Source organism: Peromyscus leucopus, chromosome 4 (assembly GCF_004664715.2).
Source record: "Peromyscus leucopus breed LL Stock chromosome 4, UCI_PerLeu_2.1, whole genome shotgun sequence".
Taxonomy (NCBI): domain Eukaryota; kingdom Metazoa; phylum Chordata; class Mammalia; order Rodentia; family Cricetidae; genus Peromyscus; species Peromyscus leucopus.
In genome coordinates, this window is record NC_051066.1 from 3,874,691 (window position 1) to 3,901,746 (window position 27,056).

At 46.0% G+C, this 27,056-nt stretch overlaps 1 protein-coding gene across 1 annotated transcript; it reads left to right on the forward strand.

Annotated features, from left to right (window-relative positions):
• Window positions 1–1,495: 1,495 nt before the first annotated feature.
• Stom (stomatin) lies at window positions 1,496–26,401 on the forward strand. Its single transcript, XM_028886095.2, has 7 exons — window positions 1,496–1,763; window positions 14,021–14,124; window positions 14,431–14,503; window positions 16,171–16,253; window positions 18,577–18,780; window positions 19,816–19,950; window positions 24,521–26,401. Exons 1-7 carry the CDS (start codon window positions 1,673–1,675, stop codon window positions 24,713–24,715), a joined length of 885 nt encoding a protein of 294 aa, XP_028741928.1. The 5' UTR covers window positions 1,496–1,672; the 3' UTR covers window positions 24,716–26,401.
• The last annotated feature ends 655 nt before the right edge of the window (window positions 26,402–27,056 follow it).

Sequence of the window (27,056 nt, forward strand, 5' to 3'; positions counted from 1 at the left end):
AATCCCCAGGATTATAAATGGTTCTTTGCAGTATGTGACCTATTTTATGGGAAGTCAATTTGTGAAAGCTGAATCACAAGGTTTAAAAGTCTAGGACCTTCACCCTCGAGCAAAGGTCGTCTTGATCCCTCTCCACTGCTACATGTTTATGTTTTCTTCAGGACAACAACAGCTGTGAAGTCAAGGAAGACTTACTGTTTCATGAGGGGAGGGGGAGCCATTGTACAGCACCTGGAATACACGGCCAGTGCTGATCACATTGGAAAAAAGAAGTGTGTCCTAGAGGAAGCTCTGGGCAGTGATGAAATGGCTCTGTATCTTTATAACCGTGGCCATAAGAAGTATGTTGCAATAAAATGTCATATTTATGTCCTTATTCTGTCAAGGTTAATTTCCTGTTTTGAGACTGCACCTAAATAAGACAAATACAGGTGTAACGTGGGGTAGAGGGTCCTTCTGACCTCTGTAATGTCTTTTCAGCTTTCTGTGATTCTGTGTTTATTCGAAATAAAATGGTTTTAAAAGTTTATTTTGTGTACCTTAACATTTCCCTGAACAGTTTTCATTTGGACGAACCAAGAAGAATAAAACAGTAGGAGTTTTTCTTTTTTCTCTTTTTTTGTTTGTTTGTTTGTTTGTTTTTGGTTGGTTTTTTCGAGACAGGGTTTCTCTGTGTAACAGCCCTAGTTGTCCTGGATCTTGCTCTGTAGACCAGGCTAGCCTCGAACTTATAGAGATCTGCCTGCCTCTGCCTCCTGAGTGCTGGGATTAAAGGCCTCCGCCAGGCCCCAGCAGATGTTTTTCAAACGTGAGGTTTTCAATCACAGACCCCAAGGGAGGCAACTCGAGCCTGTGAGTGTTCTGGCAAAAAGCTTCTTCCACAGCCTGGGCACTGTAAACACTTAATGTTAGAATCCAGGCCTGACTCGTATGAACAAAACCGCCCCCAACTCCAAGGTTGGCTCCTTGTCATCTTTCAGGGGACATCCAAGGGCCACATTCTTATTATAGAAGCCTTCCAGGTTCTATTAACCAAAGTGGATTCTCCGTGCTGTTGCTTCGCAACACCCTTGGCTTGTTTGTGGCATAATATCAACTTCACCAGGGCTGGCACTGTGTCCACCCCTGCTCACTGCATCGCCAGCTGGGAGGACGGCCAGCTAGAGGCCAGATGCTTCATAAATTAACTTTGTTTGAAGAAAGTAGATGCACCTCCTGGGAATCCGTCCGCTTTGGGGAGAGGATGGACCCCTTCCTCCCACACCACCGTGCCCCCAGGCTGGCCTCAGCACCCCGCTACAAGAGGGCTCTCCTTCCTCCTCGCTGATGCCAGAAACCGCAGGAGGCCTGGCTCTAGAACTGCTCCTCAGCACCGCCCTGTTCCGGCGCCTTCTCCTCGGATCATCCCACCGGAAGCTGGGGCGATACCTTGGCGGGGTCCTAAGCATTCTAACCTCACCGCCTTTTCCAGAGGCGGGCTCGCTGACACCGCCCTTCAGACCACGCCCCCTCGTGCCACGCCCCCCGGCGAGGGAGGACGGGGAAGGGGCGTGCCTTCTCCATTCCCGGGCGCCTATTGGGAGGGTGCCCTGCGGGAGGCGGGGCTGCACCCGGAGCTCGAGCCCCTACGTTACTAACGGCTTTCTGTGAGTCTCCGGCTTTTGGGACTGGCATGGTGAAGAGCGACTCCGACTCAAGCAATATGTCTGAGAAACGACATCCCGACCACGTCGCGACTCAGCGGCTCCCCGAGTCCTTCAGGGGTGAGTCCCTCGTCCTGGCACAGCTGCCTGGGTACCGAGCCCCCAGCCTCAGCTCGAACCCCGCGGGTTCCGAGAGGCGGGTCTCCCCTGCAACTGGGTGCACTTCTCAGAACCGCGGTCTTCTCCTTCACCCCTGTTTTCTCGGGCTGGTAGATGATGGTTTCTGGGTGCTAGGGTGCAACCTGCATGGCAGCCAAGAGGGCACACCCTTGGCAGGGGCGTGTATCCATTGCTTCGGACCCTGGCAGGCAAAGGCTCGCTTATCCCAATTTGGGCCCTAGATGCCACGCCAGGTGCCAGCGCTTCCTTATCTCGCGCCATGCACGCGGACCAGGGCAGTCCCTAGCAGTGATAGAGGCGGCTCTCCCGCAGGTTCAGCCTCGCCCACTCTCCTTTCTTTCCTTCCCCTGCGCCTCATAAGGGAAGCGGTTGGGTCAAGCATCCTTCCTTCATCTATCTATAAGGTGATTCCCCACTCCTCTGGACTAGCGAGGAACTCCTACCCGCTTCCCGCCGTCCCCAGCTTCAGGAAATTTTCATGGGAAAGGGCTAGACTTTAGGTGGTATAGGCAGAGATCTTCAAGGCTTTCCTTCTTCCAGTTCCATTGTCTGCCTCATTCTATCCCCTTTTGTCTTAAAAATCTCTCCTTGCAGCTAAATAGCCCGGTGCTCACCACCCTACCCGGGGCCTTCCTAGTCTTGAAAGCAACAACTGTAAGAGGCCCCGTCCTGTGCCCTGTGAAGAAATTAGAGTCCTTGAGCAAAGTACCCACTTGAGCCTTTAAATTGGATAACTCCTTGGAGTCGAGAGATGCCCAGTAAGAGATAATAAATCTCGCAGGAGTTCTGCTCTCCTCTCAGGGGCTTTACTGATTCAAAGGAATTATTTCTAAAGATGGAATTTCAGAGAGGATGACACAGTGGAAGAGATTTAAGAGGCTGAGAGGGCTTTTCCAGCAGAGACCGCTGTCATCCATGCGGATTATTTGCACAGCCAGCCTGTCTTCCCATCTAAATCCCATCCCTAAGCCAGGAACACCTCCTTTAATTCTTTCTCGGGCGTATCACGAAAATTTCAGACAGCTCCGGAGTGTATAGAGCACCAGGCAAGAGGCCTTGGGTGCCATTTTCTCAGTGCATGCGTGTGGGACTCTCTCTATGCTTTACCTCCCAAATTGGAAGTATAATAAAAAAGAGAATGATAGCAAAACAGACAAAAACCACACTTAGTAGACTAAGGCACTATGCTCAATATTTAATGTTATTTTACTGAATCCTCACAACTGATACTCAAAGAGATTGACTTAGTCACACAGGATTAGTGGAGCCATGTTTTAAATTCATATTTAAATGATTCTAAAACTGAACAGGAAAAAGCTGTTTAGTATCAGTAGTGGTCTGCGCCCAGATACAGGTGTGGGTATTGGTAGACTCCTCCGCTGGTATCTGCCCCCCCAAAGTGGGAAATGGATTTGGAGCAGTACCCTGAGAGTAACATGATCTCTGCATTTAAAGATCATTCCATTTTCTTGGTCACAAACCACTTTGGGTTTTACTTCCAAATCCCTTTTCTTGGTTCTACATTTAGCTGTTTTAGACAGAAATCTTTTAGAATTAGTGAAAATGAGTGTGCTTTTTCTGGAGTATATATACAAATGAAATTTTGCTTGGTTTTTGTCACTTTTTATTTTTAAAACTTTACATCTGCCGGGCGGTGGTGGTGCACGCCTTTAATCCCAGCACTTGGGAGACAGAGGCAGGAGGATCTCTGTGAGTTCGAGCCCAGCCTGGTCTACAGAGTGAGATCCAGGACAGGCTCCAAAATTACACAGAGAAACCCTGTCTCCAAAAACAAACAAACATAAAAAAACCTTGAAATCTACTTAGTGTGCATGTGATTGGCTTGTGGAGGTCACAAGAGAACTCACAAGAGTTCTCTCCTTCCAGCATGTGGGATCCAGGGGTCACATTAGGGCCTTCCTTGCTGACAGCCAGCACCTTTGCATGCTGAAGCACCTCACCTTTCCACTGTCTAGTTGTTTGTTTGTTTTTAGTGGTAAGCTTCAGAGATTTGACATTAGGAAAAATCTATCACTATAACATCTTAGAGTTTCTCAAATGTGTGTCATGTGCCAAACTTAGCTAAATGCTTTATAAATATCCAGTTGCAGACCTGCCACAAGGAAATGTCTTTATTCCCCATCTTTCAGTAAAGAAACTGAGAGTCGGAATGATGAAATTACAGTCAAAAAAAATTCAGAACCAAGTTTCCAACCCATTTTGGAAATTATTTTCCTAGCCATTTTCCTGATCCTACTAGCTAGCTATCCATCAAGCAGATTCCAAGGAATAGTCTGGTCCAACTTCAGGACCTCACTGAGGGTAAGAGGCAATAAACAAAGGAACCCCAGAGGAGCCAAGTGTGAGTCAGAACCTCTTGGATAAAGTCACTCCAGAGGATTGCTTCTGATGGAAGGAAGCCCTAGAATTACAAAGCCCCAGCTCTACCTCATTGTGTCTTTGTAGGGAATTAGTCCTAGAGAGATAAATATGACCAAACCTAGGAGTAATCAAGGAAGTTTACCTAAATCCAGTGCCTTCAGTTTGTAATGGAACATCGTAGCTGGATTTGGAAGAGATGTGTTGTTGTAGTGAAGAGCCTTGCCAACAAGATAAGTCCCTTTGGGAGGATCTCTTGAAAACAAGCAGAATCATGGGACTGATCTGTTTATCTCAGTTGTTACAGTTGATCAGTTTGGGGAGAACTTTGTAACCTCAATAATTGACCTAAATTAAACCATCAGTGGTAATAAATGAAATCCAAGACTACAGAGATGTTGTGTATATATTTATGACGAAATAGATTTCAGTGACCCTGAATAGTATAAGTTTCACACTGTAAAGGATAGAGTAACTGTCTAGTGTGCTTCTAAACATGTAAAATGTTGATAAAGTAATGCAGAAGGGACTAAAGATGAATTTTTATGAAGACCTCACAGAAAAGCAATTTCCTGTAGGCTGTTAATGACCACATAGCAGTATCTGCCTAGAGTCCTGTGCATACTTCTGCATGGTACTGTAATTTATCAGTTAGATTCATCTGTTACCCTCTCCTTTTTAGCCTCATTCTAAGAACTCAGTATGAGCCAGATGGTGATGGCACATGCCTTTAGTACCAGCACTCAGGAGATCTCTGAGTTCGAGGCCAGCCTGATCTATAGAGTTCTGTCAGCCAGGGCTACACAGAGAAACTCTGTTTAGGGAGGAAAAAAGAACTTGGTGTGAAATACATAGTAGCTGAACAAAATGTTTGCTGAAAGAAAAAGGAAGTGGGAGAGAGTCAATTGTCTTCTCAAGTGTTTGTTCTTGTTCACTGACTTTAGGATGTGGCCATCACGTTCCACATTATACATTCCTACTGTAGACAGACTACTTAGCTAGTTTTGTGTTAACAATAAAGGACTAGATGGGCAAGAAAATATATTGTGCCGAGTAAGGCCTCACTTACAGAAACAGAAGTTGAGGATCAAGAAGAAAAAAAGTGTGGTCAGTTCTTTATTACACACTAGTTCTTTCTTTTTCTGGCTCTGTGTTCTGTGACTACTAAGGAAACTTGAACCTCAAGCTTTTGTTTGGTATTTTAGTAGGTGGAGCCTTGAAGACACACCAAGAAAATGCCTTCAATATGAGACAATAAAATGTGTTGTCCCCTGGAGTGAGCACTTGTGGGAAGGAAGACAGTGTGGTGCAAGGACATGAGAGGCATGAGCGGGAGGAGACCAGGCTGTGGTCTCAGCACCGACACTGCTTGGGTGGCTTAGGCGAGCTCCTCCATTTCCAGAGTCAGTTCCTCGTCATACAGTTAGGCACAATCCTGTCTGCCAGGATTATCAAGTAAGAAGACACATGGAAGCACTGGGGGAATCAGAAATGCTGAACACACAGGGTTGTCTCTTCAAAGAGAGAGGTGCAAAACCTGTTTTCCACCCAGAAGGCAGAAAGCAGAGGTGGTTCAAAGCTTAATGGCTGAGACCACACCAGGTCCTCCCCCAGGCCTTATCATGAGCTTGTTTCTCTCAGCCAATCTACTGGCCCAATCTTTATGGAAGATGTCACATGTACTTTACAAATAGCTTCAATGTAGCCATGTCTGAAGCTTTATTGTCTCACAGGATGGAGTTACTTATCATTAGGAAATTTTTTCACCAAATTGCGCTGTGCTTGAATATGCCTAAAATAAACTACTTGGGTCAGACTTAAAAGTTTGAGCCTACACTGGCTACTGAGTCATGATAACCAAACTGCCTTCCTCTCTCTCGTGAATCAACCCTCTGCTGGCCATGGTGGTCACAGAGACCCCCACAGATATATGTGTCTTTTCTCTTGAAACTTTACAAGTTGTTATGGCATTACTTCGTGGAGAAAGCTGGGAATAAAGAGATCAGTGACAGCTAGACTCATTTCGAATTGGATTCCCATTCAGGGGAGAGTGGGAGAGCTGTGTGACAGATGGCCTGATGAGGTTTAGAACTTACTACCCCGTTTATGATCTGTTCCTCTCCTGAGGTAGAGTCCCCAAGCAGATCGTTAGGCCTCATGTTTTCTCCATGGTATATAAGTCCCAGAAGGCAATTCACCCAACAAAACACTAATTCCTTATGAGCTATTTAATAGTGACCTTAAACCATTTTCACTGATAAGAAAATGGAGTGGTAGGATTGGAATCAGGCACTAAATTGTCAATCTCTTACATTTGTCTTAGCCGTTCATCTAAGGGAAGAATTAGGAATCTAATGTCCTATGTTTTTTATTTCCCTTTTAAATGAACATAATGAGTTTGTTGTTGTTGTTTTGTTTTTTGTTTTGTTTTGTTTGTTTTTTGATACAGAGTTTTTCTACTGTAGTCCTGGCTATACTGGAACTCACTCTGTACACCAGGCTAGCCTCATACTCACAGAGATCCTCCTGCCTCTGCCTCCTGAGTGCTGGTTAAAGGTGTGCGCCACCATACTGGCCAAAGACTCATGAGAGTTTAACTATGGATATTTTTAAGATGTCTAAAAGTTTTGAGGAGAAAGGCAAACAGAAGGAGTCCTGTCCTGTTTGTATGACTCTTGGGCTGAGCCTAAATTAATACTTCAGTACTCACTGGCAAATTGCTTTCTTTTTTTTTTTTTTTCTGAAGAGTTCTTGTGCTTCTCCATAGGGTCATGTTTAACCCTCCTGAGAAGAAAAAGTCTGTGGTCCGTTTTTGTTTTGTTTTGGTTTGGTTTTTTGTTTTTTAAGAATAAACACTGAGGAAAGCAGCTGGCACTCATTCGACAGAATGATCGGCACTGTGCTCCGACCTCTCTTCTGCTGGCATGGCGCCTCGGTCTGGTTCATGGAGGAGGTTCCCTTTCTCTTCCCAGAAAGAAAGGCGGTTGCTCCACTCACGGACCGTTACCAACTTGGCCAGTGTTCTCTGGGGTTTGTCGCGATGCTGTCCTTTGCAATATCTCTTTACTCCACACTCACTTCCTGAGGAATCAGCTGACTGGCTCTCTTTTTTGGTGAATAGCCTTTGGGGATTTTTTTTTTTTTTTAGATTTTTAAATTTTATTTGATGTGTATGAGCGTTTTGTCTATATATCTATGTGCACTACGTGTGTGCCTGGTGCTTATTATGTCAAGAAGAGAGTCTGAGATCCCCTGGAACTGGATTATGGACGGTTGTGAGCCACCATAGAGGTGCTGGGAACCAAACCCAGGTCCTCTAGCAGAGCGACAAGTGCTCTTAACTGCCCAGCCATCTCTCCAGCCACTGTAAATAGTTTTTACGTTAAAAGAAAAAGAATCCCTTCAGTCCAGCTTTTACATTTGTATACAGTTTTTTTTTTTAAGGGTGAATGTTTTGCTACACATGAACATCAAATTACAGTGTGCGTAAGTGAGTTTTGTTGGAATGCAGCCACGATCCTTGCACATGCCTGTGTGCTGCCCACGGCTGTTTTTATACTGCCATGGTAGACTGGAGCATTTGCCTCAGACCCTGGTCTGCAAAGCCTGTTTCCTCTTTGCCCCCCTCAAGAAAAAGCTTGCTAAATTCTAACCATCTGCTGCGCAATCATGGTGTTTATAAAGGAGGAAAGGGAGGAGAATGGGTGTATCTTGAATATAAATGCTTTAAGAAGAAATTAAAAATTGCCAAGACTTTACTTTCACTGACCATTTACCCCTAAAAAAAAAGTGCTCTTAGACCCAGATAGCATGTGTGGTTTTAAGATAAGATTCCCAGCTGTCCTATCCGTCTCTACCCAGACAATACTGTTCCTAACAGTTTACAACACACAGTGTTTCACCGCATTCTGGGTGAGGAAAAGGAAAGGATTGCCTCTAACTGCTGCAACTCAGATGGACTCAGCAGCTCTTGAGCCCATCCCTTCCCCTCGCTCCATGGTGCCCGTGACTGCGTCCTAATTTTAGATGTGAGATGTGTTTCTGGCCTTTCTCAGCAGAGGAAATCCAATACATTTTGAATTTTAGAGTAATTAGATCTCAGTGGTGAATGGAACCCATTACTCCCACGGACTTTTAGTCATGCCAACTCCAGTTCATCTTAAAATAAACCAGCTGCACAGATGGGTAGCATCATACACTGCCCTGAACATTGGTCTAGGAGCTTAGGAGGAAGGTACTCCTACTGTCCCTGGAGCCAGGTAACAAAAGTTACTGTACAACTTGTACCTTTTTATGTTTTAGTTTGGTTTTATATTAGTTTTCTTCAGGTAAGTTCAATTTGACTAATAATAAATTTAAATATAATATATAATTTTAGGTCCTTTTGAAATAGTTTATTATTATTATTATTAGCATTATTATTTGTTAGAGACAATTTTCTCTGTGTAGCTTTAGCTGTCCTGGAACTGTCTCTGTAGACCAAGGTGGCCTCGAACTCACAGAGATCCACCTGCCTCTGCTTCCCGAGTGCTGGGATTAAAGGCATGCACCACCACGCCAGGCTCATTTATTTTGATTGGCATCAGTCTTCTGCCTCTAGGGACGTCTGTTCACCACATGTGTGCAGTGTCTGTAGAGGCCAGCCGAGGGCATTGGATCCCCTGGGATCTGAGTTACAGAGAGTTGTGAGCTGCCCCACAGATGCTGGGAATCACACTCAGGTCCTGTGGAGGGGTAGCCAGTGCTCTGAACAGCTGAGCCATCTTTCCAACCCCTTAAGTCCTGGTTTTGATTGGTTAACAGTTTATTTTCAATGCAGTTTTCAAGAAAGAGTTCCACAGTGGAAAAAGAAAATGCAGGAAAATGTAGCAAAGCAAAATGTATAGCCACGTATCGTGGGATCCCTGATCTTTAGAAGTCTTCCTCTAGTGAAGCGTTGATAAGCATTTAAGCCTAGATATCTCAGGAATATTGATTTCCTGTTACTTCTCATTTACCTCTTAAGCTAATAGAAGGAGACAATCCTAAATTAATAACTGAGAAACTATGAGGAAATGAGGCTCATGAAATTTCGGTGAGTAACTGAGAATTGCTTTTTCTTGTTTACCCAGCAATCGTGGCTGCTTTAATATTTCTAGCCAGGCATCTGATATGGACAAGACTATGTCCAGTTTTTAGACTACCCACCAGCTCCCTAGTCCTCATCTTTGATGTCATGTCCTTATCTGGGTAACAGGGTCAAGCTTCCTGACCTGTACATATGGGGACATCTTTGAAAATGTACTTTCTGTGGATCTATGAATGTTGGAGCCTAGGTTGGCTGGGGATAGCATAAAGAAAGTGGTGAATAAACTCATTTTTAAGAGGATTTTTTTTCCCAAAAAGAGCAAGTAACTAGCTATTTTCCCATTTTTTTTATCCTGGCAATTTGGGTGGAATATTCTTTTCCTTGAATATAGTAGAAGGGTCCTATGAACCTCTTGTTTGTATTCATTGAGCACTATTGCAGTTGTATAAGGCCATATAATACTCACTGTCATTTTATAGTGAAGAAACTACTTCCCATCAGTCCTTTAGTCCTTTCTTTTTTTTTTTTTCCAGGATACTGTGCTGCATCTTGATAGTATCAAAATGAGCAAGGACTGTGTTTGTAGCTCATGGGAACACTCTTACCTAGTGTATTCAAGACCCTGGTTTGGATCCCAAGCACCATAAAGAAATGAAGTGCTTTTAGTACATTTGTGGGATCATATGATCAGGAGCTCTGCACTTTGCCTGGAGCCTGGGAGACTTAGGCACTATTTTAGAGAGCACTAAATGTCATCAGATAAACATTGGCAGCCAGTCTGTTCCTCTTTGGGAATTTAGTTCACATAGAATCTAGACCTCACTGTGGCTCTGAACCTTGGAGCTTTCCTGCTAAAATTAAGAGGTCTTTCTAGATTCAAGAGAGCTTCCTCTGTGAGAATACCAGATTTCCTCCTCAACACTGCCTACCTGCCATGTTTCCTGGTTGGATACGAGGTTAGGAAGGTACTCCAAACATGAAAACGTCTTTAATGACAACCTTTACATTTGATGGTGAGGGGTCAAAGAGACGCAGAGCATGACCTTTGAATCCCTGTCGTTCCTGGCGAGACTGGGAAAAGTCATGCTTCTGTTACTTCATTCATAAAATGGAATTAACATGACATGGTGGACATTCCTCTAATCCCAGCACACAGAAGGCTGAGACAGGAGGATTGTGAGTTCAGGCTAGCCTGAGCTACATAGCAAGACTATTTAAAAAAAACAAAACAAAACCTTCACTGGATGGTTCTAAATATTGGTGGTACCCATCAAATTTTTAAAGTTTTCTTAACACAGTGCCCGGCTTGTAGGAAAGTGTCCATCATGTCCTAGGGAAAGGCATGCTGCTTCTGCTCCTTCATTTATAAAGTGGGATTCCAAGTACTTTGTCACCGTTTGTGTTACACTTGCTAGAATCTCTCCACAAGCAGCACAGCACTTCCCTGCCTCAAGTGGACCCTACAAGTGCCAGGTGAGCTTAGATTACTTTGTGTGTCTGAGGACAGTCTCCTGACACCATGACACAGAGGAGACATCACACACATAACTGGACTACTCACTGTATTTCCGCTCCCCCTCCTGTGTTTCAGAAAACTTGGTCTAGCTGCCAACACCTTCCTCTGTAGCTAGAGTTTTCCTGCCTGGCCCACAGTCAGGACAAATCTCTGTCACCGGCCAGTCCCACAGCCGCTCAGACACAACCAAGTAAACACAGAGACTTATATTGCTTACAAACTGTATGGCCGTGGCAGGGTTCTTGCTAACTGTATTGACCAATCAGAGTAATTTGACATACAGACCATCCCACAGCATTCCCCCCCCCCCATGTGCCCTGTGGGAGCCTTCTGCTTTTCCCCTTTCTTCTGAGCAGTAACTCTGCCTGGCATGCCTCCTTCACCTCTCAGCACTAGCCCTAATCTGCCTTTTGTGAGTGCTGCCTTTGGTCTCCCGGTACCTTCTAGGTGAGTCTTGCTGAGCATTTATTCTAAAGGTGCAAAGCCTGTGCAGACTTGGTTGGGGGACAACCCGGGCAAGTATTCCTTAACTGAGACATTGAATTTGGCAGGGTCCCTTTGGGGACCTTAGATAAGAGGTTTTGGGATACGGAAATTAACTAAATTGCTAAACGGTGTAAATTGGAGAACAATTTTTTAAAAGCCCTTTGCTAAGCTACGAGGGAGTCAGTCTGGAGAGACTGGTCCCCCTGCAGCTGGAAAGGCTGATTTTATCCTTAAGATGCCCTGTGTCTTGATTCCACAAACCACATGAACCTACACCCGACATACAACACTCGACTGTTTTGAAAGGAGATTTAGACTGTGAATTAAGGATTAAGGATGGATCATCAGGAACTATATCAGACTAGGCAAAGTGAAAAAAGAAAATAGAAAAAAAACAGTATTAGAAAGGAAAGCTAGGGGGCTGGAGAGATGGCTCAGTGGTTAAGAGCACTGACTGCTCTTCCAGAGGACTGGGGTTCAATTTCCAGCACCCAAATGGCAGCTCACAACTGTCTGTAACTCCAGGATCCAACACCGTCACACAGACATACATACAGGCAAAAACACCGATAAAAAAAATTTATCAAAAGCAAGGAAAGCAAGTTGTACTTTAGTACATGGCTTAGCTTTGACTGACATAGTGATGGTTATTAATTTAACCAAAATTACAGTACAGTTCAGCTTGTTTGTGGTAGAGGAAGAGATAAAGAAGAACCAAATTCTCTTCCACGGTGAGAAGTCACCGATGCTGCTTGGAACCGAAAAGACAAGGGGAGTCCAAGCGGGCCGGTTATTAGAACCTGGGGGAGACACCGGCAAGGGCAGCCGGGGGTCTGCTGTTTATGAGGAAGCAGCAATAGGGAGATGGGGTGGAGCAGAGGCTGCCCTTGTTTGCACACACTTGTAGAACTATCTGACTTTTTAAAAATGTGTTTGTGTGCGTGTGCATGCGTGCCATAGCATATGCGTACCATGGCACACATGCCACAGTGCCATGGGAGAGCATGGGTGTGGTGGTCGGAGCGCAGCTTGCAGGAATCAGTCCTCTTCTACCAGGTGGGTTCCAGGGATCGAAACTCCATTTTTGGCAGCAAGCACCTTTACCTGCTGAGCCATCTCACTGGCCTCTTGTGAACTTTTGTAGTGTAACACCTTTGTTTCTTTTTGTAAAGTAAAAAACAGGAAAAGCACAAATTCATGCCTATAGAGACTAATAAAAAATTTAAAAGAATAATAGAGGGGAAATATGTTATTAACTTTATTTATTTGAATTTTAAAATATAGTATGAACCAGGAAAGAGGTTGGAAGAGTGTACTGAAATAGTTACTGTTTCTGAGGTTTGCAGCCGGGTGTATATGTATTAGATTTGTAATCAGACAAAAACACTATTTACATGCAGAAGGAGGAGGAGGCCAAGTACAGTGATGTTCGTCACAGCATTGTTTTTAATAGCAAGAAACCAGAAACAGCCCCTTTGCTAATCAGGAAATGGGAGGCAGCTCATAAGCCAGGGGCAACAGTGTGCGAAAGTAATTTGTTCATGTAAACACTGCAATGGGATTATGTGCCTGTATCATGGCTTTGTCATGAGTCATGCTGCCTCATGAACAAGAATACCCACTTGTTTCTCTCTCCACCTTTTTGTTGGCATTTTTCTTGCTATCAGGAAGCTGACCGTGGCTGTCATCTACCCATCCCGCTCCACTCTGACCTCCATCCCCATGTGGGTCACTCTCGCTACTCCATATTTCTAAACGTTCCGAGCAGACACTGCTTCTCTGTTTCCCACCTGGTTTATAGCTGTCTTTTGTTGGGGAATATTATTTTAAGGTGTGTTACTTTTGTTCATGTTGCATTTGTTTAATTCTGTGAAGCTGTGTACTGTGCCTGTCTAAAACACTTGATGGTCTAATAAAGAACTGAATGGCCAATAACAAGGCAGGAGAAAGGATGGGTGGGGCTGGCAGACAGAATATATAGAAGGAGAAATCTGAGAGGAGAGGGAAAAGTAGCCAGAGAAGGAGAAAGACATCAAGGGCCAGCCACTCAGCGGCACAGCAAGCCACTGAGTAAGAAATAATGAAAGGTATACAGAAATAGAGAAAAGTAAAAGCCCAAAATTAGACAGGATAATTTAAGTAAAGCTAGCTAGCAACAAGCCAAGCTAAGACCGGACAGTTATAATTAAGAATAGGCCTCCATGTGTGATTTATTTGGGAGCTGGGTGGTGGGCCCCCTAAAAGACCAAAGACCAATCAACAACAGTCTTTAATTAATTAATTAATTAATGTATTTATTATTTAATGTGCATTGGTGTCTTGCTTGCATATATGTCTGTGTGAGGGCATCAGATCTTGGAGTTACAGACAGTTGTAACTGCCATGTGGGTGCTGGGAATTAAACCCAGGTCCTCTGGAAGAGCAGTCAGTGCTCTTAACCACTGAGCCATCTCTCCAGCCCCAACAACAGTCTTTATTACTCACTATACATGGATCTATCTTGTTAGAAGCTGAGTAATCTTCATTTTTGTTATTTCACACCATGAGGCAAAATAAATAAGTGGTATTAGATTAGCGTTTAGGGGTAATATGAGAAATGCGTAGGTACATGTGTTTCAGGGCTGCGTGAGAATTAGATGTGGAAACTCAGGCAAAGCAGCCAGCAAAAGGGCGATCCCAGAGCTGTTCCGGAGAGGTGGGGTGGTGAGACGGTGCCCATAACAGGCTGTATGGTTTTGTTTCCAACAGATAACTCCAAGGCAGAACTGGGACCCTGTGGATGGATTTTGGTGGCTTTCTCCTTATTGTTCGTAGTTATTACCTTCCCAATATCAATATGGATCTGCATAAAGGTAAAGAGCATTTCTTTCATTTCTGGAACAGGGTCAACTCCTACCTCCATAAGCCACTTGATCTATGGGACAGATAGAGGGATACCGTACTGGCCTGGAGTATGAGAAGTATAGAAGTGTGTGTATAATAAATAAACACTGTGCTAGGGAAGAGGAAACACCAGATCAGTGTTTATAGACACTGTCAGGAAATGGAGAGAACGACAGATGCTCTGAACCTGGTCAGGGCAGAGACATTCTTAAGAAGCTCTGTTCATAAATGTGTGTGCTCATCATGGTGACTTTTCATTCCTGTTTTTATTACAGATTGTAAAGGAGTATGAAAGAGTCATCATCTTCAGACTGGGTCGCATTTTGCAGGGAGGCGCCAGAGGGCCTGGTCAGTACTAGGTTTCCATCTGGAAACTAAAGTGTTGTGATTTTTTTTGTTGTTTTTTTTCATTTGTATGTGTGTGTGTTTGGGGGGGAGGGGTAATGTGCACATGAGTACTGGTGCCCACAGAAGCCAGAGGTATGGGATCCCCCTGTAGCTGGAGTTACAGTGTGGGTGCTGGGAATGGAGCTCTGATCTGGAAGACCATCGGGTGCTCTTAACTACTGAGCCTCTCTCTGCTCTGCCAGACTGGAATGTCTCACTGATGTGAGTCCCCAGCGAGGCCTCTGCTTAGAGCAGACGCTGTATGGCAGTAGCTTCCAGAGGCTCTGGCCAGTGTGGGTGCGGTCCCACCCTTCCTGTTACTGTCTGCTTAGGGCTATTAGGTTATCGCTGGCCTTGGCCAAAGCTGTGGGAGGCTGAGCATGAGGATCCCAACCCAGGAAAGACTTCAGTTAGATAGATGCTGGGCTCACAGGAATGTGCCCCACGCCCAGCTAGGCTGTGGGAATTCCCAGGAGAACAGAACATGGCCCCCTTATCAGAGGGCTTGCTGTCCAACAGCCAGACACCAACGAAGAAACAGTAGCCACACCCTGCATTTAGTGTTATGATACAGTAGCCACAGAACCCTGAAAGAGCACACGGAAGACCCAGAGAAGGGCATCTGACCTGAAGTAACAGACGAGGCAAAGCTTTCCTATAGGTTTTGTTTGTTTTGTTGTTTTAAATATTTATTTTTATTATTTTAAAATTCTATGTTAGCCAAGAGTGGTGGCGCACACCTTTAATTCCGCACTTGGGAGACAGAGGCAGGCGGATCTCTGAGTTCGAGGTCAGCCTGGTCTATAGAGTGAGTTCCAGGACAGCCAAGGCTACACAGGGAAACCCTGTCTTGAAAACCCAAAAATAAATAAACAAACAAACAAATAAATAAAATTATGTGTTTATCTGTGGATATGTTCACGTGAGTGCAGATGCCTTCAGAATCTGGAAGAGAGTGGGAGCCCTTGGAGCTGGAATCACAGGCAGTTGTGAGCTGTCTGTGTGGGTGCTGGGAACTGCACCTGGGTCATTCGGGAAGAGCCTCGTAACCCCTGAGCTGTCCCAGACCCTCTGGCTGGTTTTTCTTTTCTTCTGGAGGCCCTCTCACAGGCTGACCTGAAACTCACTGTGTACCCTACGCTGGCTTCAAACTCTCAGCAGTCCTCCTGCCTCAGCCTTCCAAGTGCTATAAATATCTGCATGTACAGCTATGACTGGCCTCTCTGAATGCTGAGGTGTGAAGCAGTACTAGCCGCGGAGAGGAAATAACAGCATATCAGAGCCATGTAAGGAGAGAAGAGCAGAGCGGAGGTGCTGTAGGACCAGGGTCCTCCAGTGAGAATACAGGGCCTGAGGAGAGGGCGGAGACGGAGGGGCAGGGTGAGTCCCGAGAGGCCTACCTCGAGAGGGCGGAGACGGAGGGGCAGGGTGAGTCCCGAGAGGCCTACCTCGCTCAGGACTTGCAGCTCAGGAAAATGGATCTTAGAGAAACTAAAGTTCTTAGCATGAGAAGTGAGCGTGGGGCGTTAGAAACAGCAGTCGGGATTGATTCCATTGGAACTGATCAAGAATAAGCTGAACCTCACGGGGTCTCTCTGATCCCGTGTGTGTGTGTGTGTGTGTTACAGGTTTATTTTTTATCCTGCCGTGCACCGACAGCTTCATCAAGGTGGACATGAGAACCATCTCCTTCGATATCCCTCCTCAGGAGGTGAGTAGTCCTCACTCTGACTGAGGGCTCACACGCGCCTGCCTGACCGCGGAGGCCAGAGCCTGCAGCCCTGACTGCCTTCTCTTCCCATTTCTGTGACTTTGAGTAGGTCTTTAAATTCTCTGTGTCTCAGGATCCTCAACTGTACAATGGAGGTCATAACAGTAAGGCCTACTCAATGGGGTATTGTAAGGTGTCATCGAGACACCTCATGGGAACTGTTTAGCCCAGAACCGGAGCCTGAAATGCTGTGTGAGTGCTTGTTGTGGTTGTTAGAAACACAGTGCGACGACACCCAAGGACATGGAGTTGCCATCATTGTTCTGACCACACTTTGTCAGTTTCTGACAGAAAACAACAACAAAATCCAACCTAGTTCAAGATTCTTCCTATTTTTATTCAAGATACATTGGTTAGAAGCCAAAGAATTAGAAACTGCTCATTTGGCATTTTAGGAATCTGTGATCATTTCATGCCTTTTCAGGCTTCTTCGCAAACAGCTCACAGTTGGCATGACAGACAGTTCCTAGAAGGATGCAGTCGCAGTGAGACAAATCCTCAGATCCCAGCTCTTGGGATTCTCTGTTGCTTTCCTCTCTGCTCAGGGTTAACTGCACTGGACACCAGCTCTGCCGTGGCCATTTGGTACCCTTATGTTAGGAGACATAGTACCATTGCAGACAGGAGCCCCCAGGCCGCTGAGGCTTGCTGTGGGAGATCAGTGTTCCCTGGGCACAGTCCAGGAACTCAGCATGATGTTGGAGCCTGACTCTGTCTTACCATAAATCACAAAATCCAGACACCATATTGGGAACTCCCTTACTGGTACTGATCCAAGCATTTGGTACGTGTGTACTTCTCGGTCCACACATCTCCGGATTCTCTGCATGTTTCCCTGTCATTCAGGAAGATGGGCTCTCAGGAGCCCCTTGGGGGGCTGGGCATTGTGTGGAGTTTTCTTGTATAAACACTGCGGGCATCTGGCATGTTGCTGTGGGCTTCTGCCTCTCCCTGCTCCCTTTCCCCTGCAAGCTGCCAAACCCAGAGTGGATTGGACCTCAGCCAGCAACTCTTTCCCATCCCTGTGATCTTGCTACAAAGGGAGACGATCACTCTGTCACAGTAAACAGTGAGCAGAGACCCTGCAGCTCTGAACACAGATGTGAAGCCACAGTGGCAAGATCTGTGAGTGACACTCATTTTCACACCACATTGTGAGAGGTTGTCACACGAGATGGTAACGAACTGCACATTTGTTAACAGGTTCCCCCTTCTCCAACTTAGAGGTATTTTTAGATTACTAAACAACAAAAGAGGACCTGCTGCTTTGAAGCCTGGCGGAGCGACGAGGCTGTTTAGCTGTGGCTGTTACTTTTCACTGATGTAGCTGTTCCCAGCTTCCTTCATGACCCCTCCTGCCTTGGTCTTCACAGAAGTAAGGACAGGAGGCAGATGAGGGGCTGCCAGGTCACATGGCTTACAGCCGGTCACATGACTTACAGCCCGCCACAGCCCACCCAGCTGGCTGCAAGTGGAACCAGCTCAGGTGCTGGCCTCCGCTCCTGCACGGCTCATCACTCAGTTTCTAGGATCTCATTTCAGTTCATCTCTTACTTAGGGACCCTCTGCCGTGCTAGAGAAACAAAGAAAAACTGCCCCTGAGAAACTCAGTCACCAGGTGGTGGTACACACCTCTAATCTCAGCACTCAGGAGGCAGAGGCAGGTGGATCTCTGTGAGTTTGAGGCCAGCCTGGTCTACAGAGTGAGTTCCAGGACAGCCAGGGCTACACAGAGAAACCCTGTCTCAAAACAAACAAACAAAACAAAAAGGAAGGATGCTGTGGGATGGTCTGTATGTCAAATTGCTGAGCGGCTGTGGGACTGGCGGGTGACAAAGATTTGTCCTGACTGTGGGCAAGGCAGGAAAACTCTAGCTACAGAAGGAAAAGAAACTCACAGTCTAAGGCAGAAACAGAGGCATCCACACATCCCACTCAGTGCATCGCTCCACAGAGGTACAAAGGGTGGGCACATGAGGTGTGCCTGACTGTGAGTCAGGAAGTCCACTGAGAAGACATTGAGTGGCAGGAAAAAGTGAGCCAGAACGATGCCAGCTTATGAGCGGCATCTCAAAATTTGTCGAGTGATTGAGTCTGTGGAGTTGGATAAATAGGAATGTTTCATTCAATCTCTAAAGGTGTAATTAACCTTCTGAAGCCTTACCCAAGAAAATCAGCTACTGCTTAAGGATTCATAGAAGGGCCTTTGAAGTGCCGATGAGGAAGCCGTGGCCTCTGTGTGATTGCATCTTTCCTCCTGTAGGTCCTCACTAAGGATTCAGTGACAATCAGTGTGGATGGCGTGGTCTATTACCGTGTTCAGAATGCCACCCTGGCCGTGGCAAATATCACCAATGCAGATTCGGCAACCCGTCTTTTGGCACAAACCACACTGAGGAATGCCCTGGGGACCAAGAACCTGTCTCAGATCCTGTCTGACAGAGAGGAGATCGCACACCACATGCAGGTGAGGAAGGCATTGCTCCTGGCTAGCCCAGAGGGAGAGCAGAGCCGAGTCCATGATCGTGGAGGGCATTGATTCACCCCCGGGGGGGGGGGGTAGCGGCGGCCCTTTTTTCTTTTTTAGGCTTCCAGATATTATAGAAATGTTTTCAGACCAACACCCATGGGTTCATGGCACTCAGGTGCAAGCTGTTTTTAAATCCCTTCTAGTGTTTTATTTTTCCTGGAATTCATATTATCCTCATTGTAGATCATAATGGTTTGGAGGTTATTCTGCAAGAATACCGCTAAAGCTTGGGCCTGTGGACAAGTCCATGAACCCGTGTGTAACTCTCATGCTTTCCAGTCTTGGCTGCGAGGCAGATGTCACTAACAGTAAGACTGGCTTATTCCAAAGTTACAGTACTATAAATATGAATCCCTGCCATTATAGAGGTTTCCCCATGGCTAAGTCTGTGACTTCTTTGTTTTGAAAAGACTGTCTCTACAGCCCAGAGCCCTGTCACCTGCTCTGTAGCCCAGGCTGACCTTGTGGTTCTACTTCAGCATTACCGCCACCTCCTCTGCTAAGAGTATGTGATCTGTGTGACCTCGTCACAGCCTCATGAAATAGAGTGTGCTTCAGTAGGGCTCACATGGTGTCCCATGCACTTGGATAGGCAAACTACTGATGAAGCAAGCTGTGCCCTTAGGCTGACTGCTGTATTTGTAGTGACGTCTCCCTGGAATACAGCCGCAGCTGTTCCCTTGCATATTACCCATGCTGCTCTTGACCCACGAGAGCAAGGCAGAATGTTGGAATAGTTGCAGTGGAGACTGCAGATAAACAGCTCCTTGATGCCCCTGAGAAGCGTGCCAACACTCCATTAGCTCATCTGTGATGGAACCAGAGCTGCCCCTGTGCTCTGCGGCCCCTGCCTCAGCTCCGGGATGCTCTTTCTCTGCCACTGTCACCAAGCCTCATCGACGACACCACATCCCAGCTCTCAGCATCTGGACAGGAGCATTGGTGCCTCACTGCTGTCTGTTCTCCTTCCAGAGCACGCTGGATGATGCCACAGATGACTGGGGAATAAAGGTAGAACGTGTGGAGATTAAGGATGTGAAACTCCCCATCCAGCTGCAGAGAGCCATGGCTGCAGAGGCAGAAGCCGCCCGGGAGGCAAGAGCCAAGGTAATGTTTCCATTGGTTTAGGTTCTGTTTTGTCTTGTTTTAGTGTGATTTCCTTTTTAAATTCCACAGTAATAAAACACTCACTGAAAAAGAGTGAGCAGCCCTGAATGTTTAGTATACAAGCGCCTCCCATCATTTCAAATCCTATTTTTACTCAGAGGCTGCTACTATAAGTGTGTGTGTGTGTGTGTGTGTGTGTGTGTGTGTGTGTGTGTGTGTTCAAAGTGCATCATGTGCATTCATGTGTGTCGGTGTTTTCGTGACCGTGTGTTTGTGTGTGTGTGTGCACGCGCATGCACGCACACATTTTTGAGACGAGATTATCTAGCCAGCAAGGCCTCAGGACCCACCTGCCTCCCCTCCTCCAGTACTGAGGTTACAGATGTGTGCCACCACACCTTGCTTTTGCATGAGCTCTGGGGAATCCAAACTCTGGTCCTTATGACTATACAGAAAGCACTTTATCTGGTGAGCCGTCTCCCTAATCCTATACTTGCATTTTATTGAACTAGGTTGTTGGGTCATTGGCACAAGTGGACCCACACAGCACACGGTCTCTTGGGACTACTGATCTATTAGAGTTGCATCCTCCTCTCATGATTGTGAGCCACATGCTCTATTCCCTCGGCTCATTATTAAAGGCAGATTGACGTTCAGAACACAGGACAGTTGCCTCAGCTTGCTGCCACCCATCCCTCACTTGTTCCTGTCGTTTTCTCTTCCTCCCTTTTCCAGGGTCTTTTCTTCATGCTGCTGCTTCTTTTTCCTGTTCCCACAATTTTCTTCTCCTTCTGTGATTTCCCTTTCTTTTTGTCTTCGCCTTGCCTTTGTCTTAAGCCTACATGAGTGGCCCTTCTGGTAGTGCTGAGGAAACACTTGTTACACTAACCTCAAAAAAAAATGTATCTTTGTTTGTTTGTTTTGGTTTTTCGAGACAGGGTTTCTCTGTGTAGTTTTGCACCTTTCCTGGAACTCACTCTGTAGCCCAGGCTGGCCTCAAACTCACAGAGATCCGCCTGCCTCTGCCTCCCGAGTGCTGGGATTAAAGGCGTGCGCCACCACTGCCTGAAGAAATGTATCTTTTAAGATGATAATGTATCAAAATATGAAGGTATCTCACCAAACCCAAGGAATGGAAACAGAGGTAGGCATCTCCAGAATTGAACCTGGCCTTTGTCTCCCTGCAAATAGCCCATGGCGGAGAATGTCTCACTCCCAAATTTATAGTATTCCCAAGGGGGCAGGAAAGGACAAATGCTTCCTGTGTAGAAGGGGATTCTCTCTGGTAAAACAGGGATGAGGTCACACCCCAGCATGGCCACACAGCCCCACCCTGTGAACAGCGAGAGCAGTTTTCATAGGACGGTTTGCTGTGCCTTTGACAGGTATCCTAAACATGGAAACAAGCCAACTTGTCACCACTAGAAAACAGTGGTAGTTGACAACTGGCTAGCCGCAGAACCCTGTCCGCCTTACAGGACCAAACAGAGGAGTAGCCTGTTGACATGCTGCCTCAGCCAGAGTTTTCTTGTCTTTCAGGGATGCTCATGGATGTTCATGACATTGCAGAACTCTCAAGTGCTTTCTTACAAACCATCACTTCCAGGAACTAAAATATATGTACAGTGTTATTAAAAGTTTCCTCTGACCATCCAGTTGCTTGAAAATTAGGAATTGCTTTTACCGTATTATGTCATTAGCTAAAAGCCAATTTTTATACCACATAGAACAATAATCTCTCCTACACAGAGAACCAGAGCCTGCACCTTCTCTTCCCATGTCAGTAATTAATGGAGCTATTTCCCAAGCTTAGACTTGGCCTCGGAATCCTTTTGTGGTGCTCCAGATATCAACCCTCAACTTCTTGGAGTTAGCCCTCAAAATGAAACTTATTTGCCATCCTAGTGAGTGAAAACTGAAGCCCAGAAGAGCAGAGCGATTTCCTCAGGGTCCCACAGTTGATTAGTGACGGGAACTCTGTACTCCCTTTTTTCCCTTCCCACTTCCTCTGGGACCCCCCACCATGGGCCTTCTACAACATTCTCAACAGTTCCTGTCTTCCTATATGACAAGGAACAAAGATAAAGGAGGGCAGTTAGAACTCTGGCTACCATGCTGTCCCTTAGGTGAGGCTTTCAGGTTAGTCTGAAAGCTGTGACATGAACCTGGGCAATGGCTGATAGTCCTCAAGGTTGGGGTTCACACAATGGGTCTGCTTCTGAAAAGTACACTAGTGAAATAAATAACTTGGAAATAGCTGTGAGCTTGCTTACACTCAAGTTCTCATGGGAAATAGAAGGCATCTGCCTCTTCAGTAAGCAAGTTCCAGAGAAAGTGGGAGTGAGAGGTCCCGTAGACACAGACTTCAGAATGAAAGCCCTCAAGTTAATTAGCCACAGGGAAACTCAAATTCAAGTCACAGGCAAATGCCACCCCAGATATTCATCAGGCTGGCTTGAAACCACAGCATGAGAGGAATTGGGGGGGGGGGCAGGAGCTGGAGCCCCCGTGTTCTGCTTGGGAATGTCTGTTAGTTCCGTCACTTTGGAAGACAGTTGAGTAATATCCACCAAGCTGTGTTTGCAGAGCCTGTGGGCAGCAGCTGCACTCCTCAGTGTGCGTCTCACAGATGACACTCATGTTTGCCAGGGGAGTACCACAGCACCACTGCACCCCACCTGGGAACTTTCCAAGTGCCCTTCCTGAGCTGGATGGGTAAAGGCATAGTTATTTGCAGGCAGTAATAGTGTACAGCAAAAGCGAACACAGAACTGCTCCCAGACATGATTGTGGCTAAGGAAGCCACTCAAGGTGTCTACATAGGAAGACCCATGAGAACAGATTCTCTAGCCACATGACTAAATGCTGACTAAATCTCTTTGTAAAGTGTGTAGACCATGGGTTCCGTCTCCAGCACAGTGGAGCAAATGATAAAATAAGCAGTGGGCTGTGAAAATGAAGTTGATTTACATGGAATTGCTGTACATTTGGCCAAAGAAGCCTATTTTGCTTTAGGATGCTTTCCACAGAGTGCACTTGTCCATATCTAGACAAAGCCTGTGGCATTGTGTTCCTTTCTTTGGTAACTTGCTCAGAGTAGCTTTTTGATGAACTAAATGTGTGCCTGTCATAATGGGTCTGGCTTCCTGGCCAATAAATTGTTCATTGATTGGAGGTGGGAAATGAAAATCTGTGGTCCATGTTCAGACAAAATGTGCCTAATTGGATGTATGAGATGACATGAAAGAAAGTCTGAGCCTACCATTCATAGTAGGAGTCTTTATGCACTCTCCAGCGATTGCCTCAGAGCACCATAACCTGGTTCTCTGAGTGTATCTGGCATTTGCCTCTCATCTCGTAGTCCAAGGTGGGACATGATGGTTTGTTGCAGTAAACCGAAGGCTTAATCCTATCAAGTGGATCATTTCTCTCAGTGAGTATAACATCTGGTACCCCCTATCTATTTAATGATACTACTACCCATGCAACCAGAATTTGGAGACTTAGAACTGTCTCTTCCCTTTCCATGTCCATCAGTCTCAATAGGCAGAGGCAGGTGGATCTCTGTGAGTTTGAAGCCAGATTTGTCTACATAGTGAGTACCAGGCCAGCCAGAGCTACATAGTGAGATCCTATCTCAAAAAACAAAAAGGGAAAGCAGAAACCATATATCTACCAGGTCTGGGCTTTTTCCTTGCTGTTCCTCTCTAACAGTCTCCACTTATTCAGAACTTGATTTCCCTGATCTGTCTGCCTCATGATGATACCATAAAATGCTGTGCAGTTCAAGAGGAGTATATTAGCACTTTTCTATTGCTGTGCTAACACACCATGACCAAGGCAACTTATTGGGAATTATTTTATCATCCTACAGCAATATATTTAGGACAGGCTAGAATGAAAGCTCTCTGTGGGTTGAAGAGGATTCTACAAGTGTTTCAGGATTTCTCCTAAATAAGTTATCTCCTAGATACAATTCTCTGAATACAGTGTGTGAGGGGGTCACTTACATGTGTGTGGATGGTTAGTACTCGTTAATAGAACTAAGAAACTTTATTTAAATAAGTGGAAGTGTAGCTTTTGTTTGTTGTCATGCACACTAAGGAACTTTATTTAAATGAGTAGGTGGAGCTTTTGTTTGTTGTCATGCTCTTCCAAGCATGCACAAAAGTTAGTGTGCTAAAACTCATACAAGCTCTGTCAGTTCTTGGTTCAATAAAGTCTTTCCTTTCTTTGATTTCAAAGAACTGGAAATCCACCTGACTTGCAAAGGGTTTGTATCCACGTGAAGTCAGTCGCTCACCCTTTTGCAGTGCTGTGGGCTGGTCAATACCCTGTTCAATACGACTGTGATACCCTTTTCAGTGGGAGACAGGCAGCAGTGAGAGGATGCCTTGAGCCAGACACATCCTTAAGCAATTCGGTTTCAGGAGAAAGAATATCTGAAAACTGTGGAGGAGTTGATGGATTCCTGGGGAGTCCTGTATGCTGCCTGAGGCATATGACCCCTTGAAGACTGCTGGGTGGCCCCCTGCTATTTGCCAACTGACCTCGTCTTTCCACTCCGTAGGTGATTGCAGCTGAGGGGGAAATGAATGCGTCCAGAGCTCTGAAGGAAGCTTCCATCGTTATCACCGAGTCTCCCGCCGCCCTTCAGCTCCGGTATCTTCAAACGCTGACCACTATCGCTGCTGAGAAAAACTCCACTATTGTCTTCCCTCTGCCCATCGATATGTTGCAGGGCATCCTGGGTGCTAAACACTGAGCTGGACAGGTCTGTGTAGAGCTGGGCTGACCCTCCCCAGGGTAGAGTGGGGACCAAATTAGCCTTTCACTTGCAGGGACTGTCCCTCCTCCCCGTCTGTATGTAGAGTGAGGACCTCTTAGAAGGGACAGGAGTCCTAAGAACAGCTGAGAGACTCACCTAGGAGCCAGGAGTGTAGCTCAGTAGTAGAGAACTTGCTTAACATGCCCAAGGCTCTGGGTTTCATCCTCAGCACCAAAACAAAACAAAATCACTGGCTTGTAAATATTGAGAGAGAGATGGGTGATTTATGTACGCTAACCTTGCTCACTCCTTATCTGAGTCTTTTCTTTATTCTGTGGTAGGCTGAAGCCCTCTTCTGACTTCCCTTAAGTCATTCCCAGCCCTGTGTGAGCAGTCAAGCCAGGGCAAGGGACACAGCCTAGACATGCTGCCCGACCCCACTGGGTAAATGCTCTGCACAGCGAAGACTTGTGTCACCCCCTCTGGGCTACCCGTGCCTTCCCTTCAGGGAATCTTAAAGGAAGGACATTTCCCCAGTGTTCATCCACCCAATCTAAGCCCAAACTGTGTTCTAGAATAATCCTCTCCTCCATGAGCCTGACAGAGAAAAGGGTCAGAGTCAACGGAAAGGCCCCGCTGGTCCTCCCAGGACCGTTGTGGTCTTTCTGAAAAAGGACCTTTTTAAAAAAGTCGTGGTCCTCACGACTTGATGATCCCCCTCTGTGTTGCCGTTAAAAGCAGCTAAAGTCTTGTCACAGAAGTGCTTTTTTCTCACTTTTGCCTATTTCAATGTATCAGGTTTTTAAATCACTTTGATTTTTAAAAATAACTTTCTAAGTTCTATAAATAATTGCTGTGTGCCCATTTGAATAGATTAAGTACCGAAGTACTTTTTAAAAATTCTTAAGAAAACCATATACTGTGAAATATTGTGATTACTAATCCTATTTAAGTAGTTTAAGGAATTGCTGACACATGGAGTGTGTGGTTCCTGATCTCGCACAGACACCCATGCTGAGCTCTCAGTGCGGAGGGAGAGTGCTTATGTTTGACTAGTTTTTTGTTTTGTTTTGTTTTCATACAAAACATTGATTCCAATAGAGGAGTAGTTGGTCCCTCTGGACCACAGTTTCTTATTGTGATATCCCTCCCTTGGCCTGGAAAGCTTGGTGGTGACTTTTGTGACATCTTTGAGGCTTTTGATTCACCTGGAGAAGCGGGAAAGAATGTTCCCTGTGTCGAGAGCAGCAGGGTTCACATCCACCGTTAGCTGTGCGGCCAGGCCCACGTGGAGCCTGCCCTCCCTCACACCCTTTCTAAGCCTTGAGCCCAGCTGGGTTTCTAGAGGTGTCTAGAGCATTCCTGCCCAGGACTCAGGTTGCATTTACATTTTGAATTTAAAGTGATGGGTTCATCTGTTTGGAGAAGCGACTCGCTTTCCACTGAGGACCCGGAAACCCATGTCCTGGTGAAAACACCTTCTCAGAGCTGGAAAATGGTACACTTGTCCTCTAATTTCTCTCTCCAGACACCAGCTGGCCTTTGCTTCTGTGCCTTGTGAATTAGCAATCTAGTAGGCTGTAGTCAGGTGGGGGGGAGGAAATCGAGCCAGGGAAGGGGTGTTGGTGTGCGGTTTTGACGAGTCCACCCTCAGCCATGTCAAATAAAGTGTGTGCCCTGTGACCAGTGAGTCTTGTGTCCCTCTGCAGCGCTGCTTTGAAGACGTCCACTGGACTTTGCATTCATGCTTGAGGGGCCTTCGATCTGATCTTCAGTTTTAGGTTCTCAAACCGTATTGATTCAGGCAGAGGGGAGTTGGTTGACCGTCTGTAAGAACATGTTTACAACACGGCCCCGAAGGGAAAAAAGAAAACACAAGACACAGGGTTTATTGTGCTTTCAAGTACATTTTTCTTGTGAGTCCCCACGCAGTCTTCCCACACGTGGCTACCACCACAGTCTCCCCACACTGTCTCTTCACATGTGGCTACCACCATGTGAGCCCCACACTGTCTTCCCACACGTGGCTACCACCACACTGTCTCCCCACACTGTCTCTTCACATGTGGCTACCACCATGTGAGCCCCACACTGTCTTCCCACACGTGGCTACCACCACACTGTCTTCCCACACTGTCTCCCCACACTGTCTTCCCACACGTGGCTACCACCACACTGTCTCCCCACACTGTCTTCCCACACTGTCTCTTCACACGTGGCTACCACCATGTGAGCCCCACACTGTCTTCTCATGCCTAGTCACCTACCAATGCAAATGGAAAATACCAATGCTTTTCAGATTTCCTTTATTTCCAATTTCTTCCAATTTCAAACCTTT

What these genes read in the sequence shown, in the direction of transcription:
- Stom (XM_028886095.2), top strand. Translation starts at nt 1,673, where the DNA reads ATGGTGAAGAGCGACTCCGACTCAAGCAATATGTCTGAGAAACGACAT. An exon ending in TCGATATCCCTCCTCAGGAG is followed by an intron (nt 16,254 to 18,576) that starts GTGAGTAGTCCT and finishes TTCCTCCTGTAG; the next exon opens with GTCCTCACTAAGGATTCAGT. An exon ending in AGATCGCACACCACATGCAG is followed by an intron (nt 18,781 to 19,815) that starts GTGAGGAAGGCA and finishes TTCTCCTTCCAG; the next exon opens with AGCACGCTGGATGATGCCAC.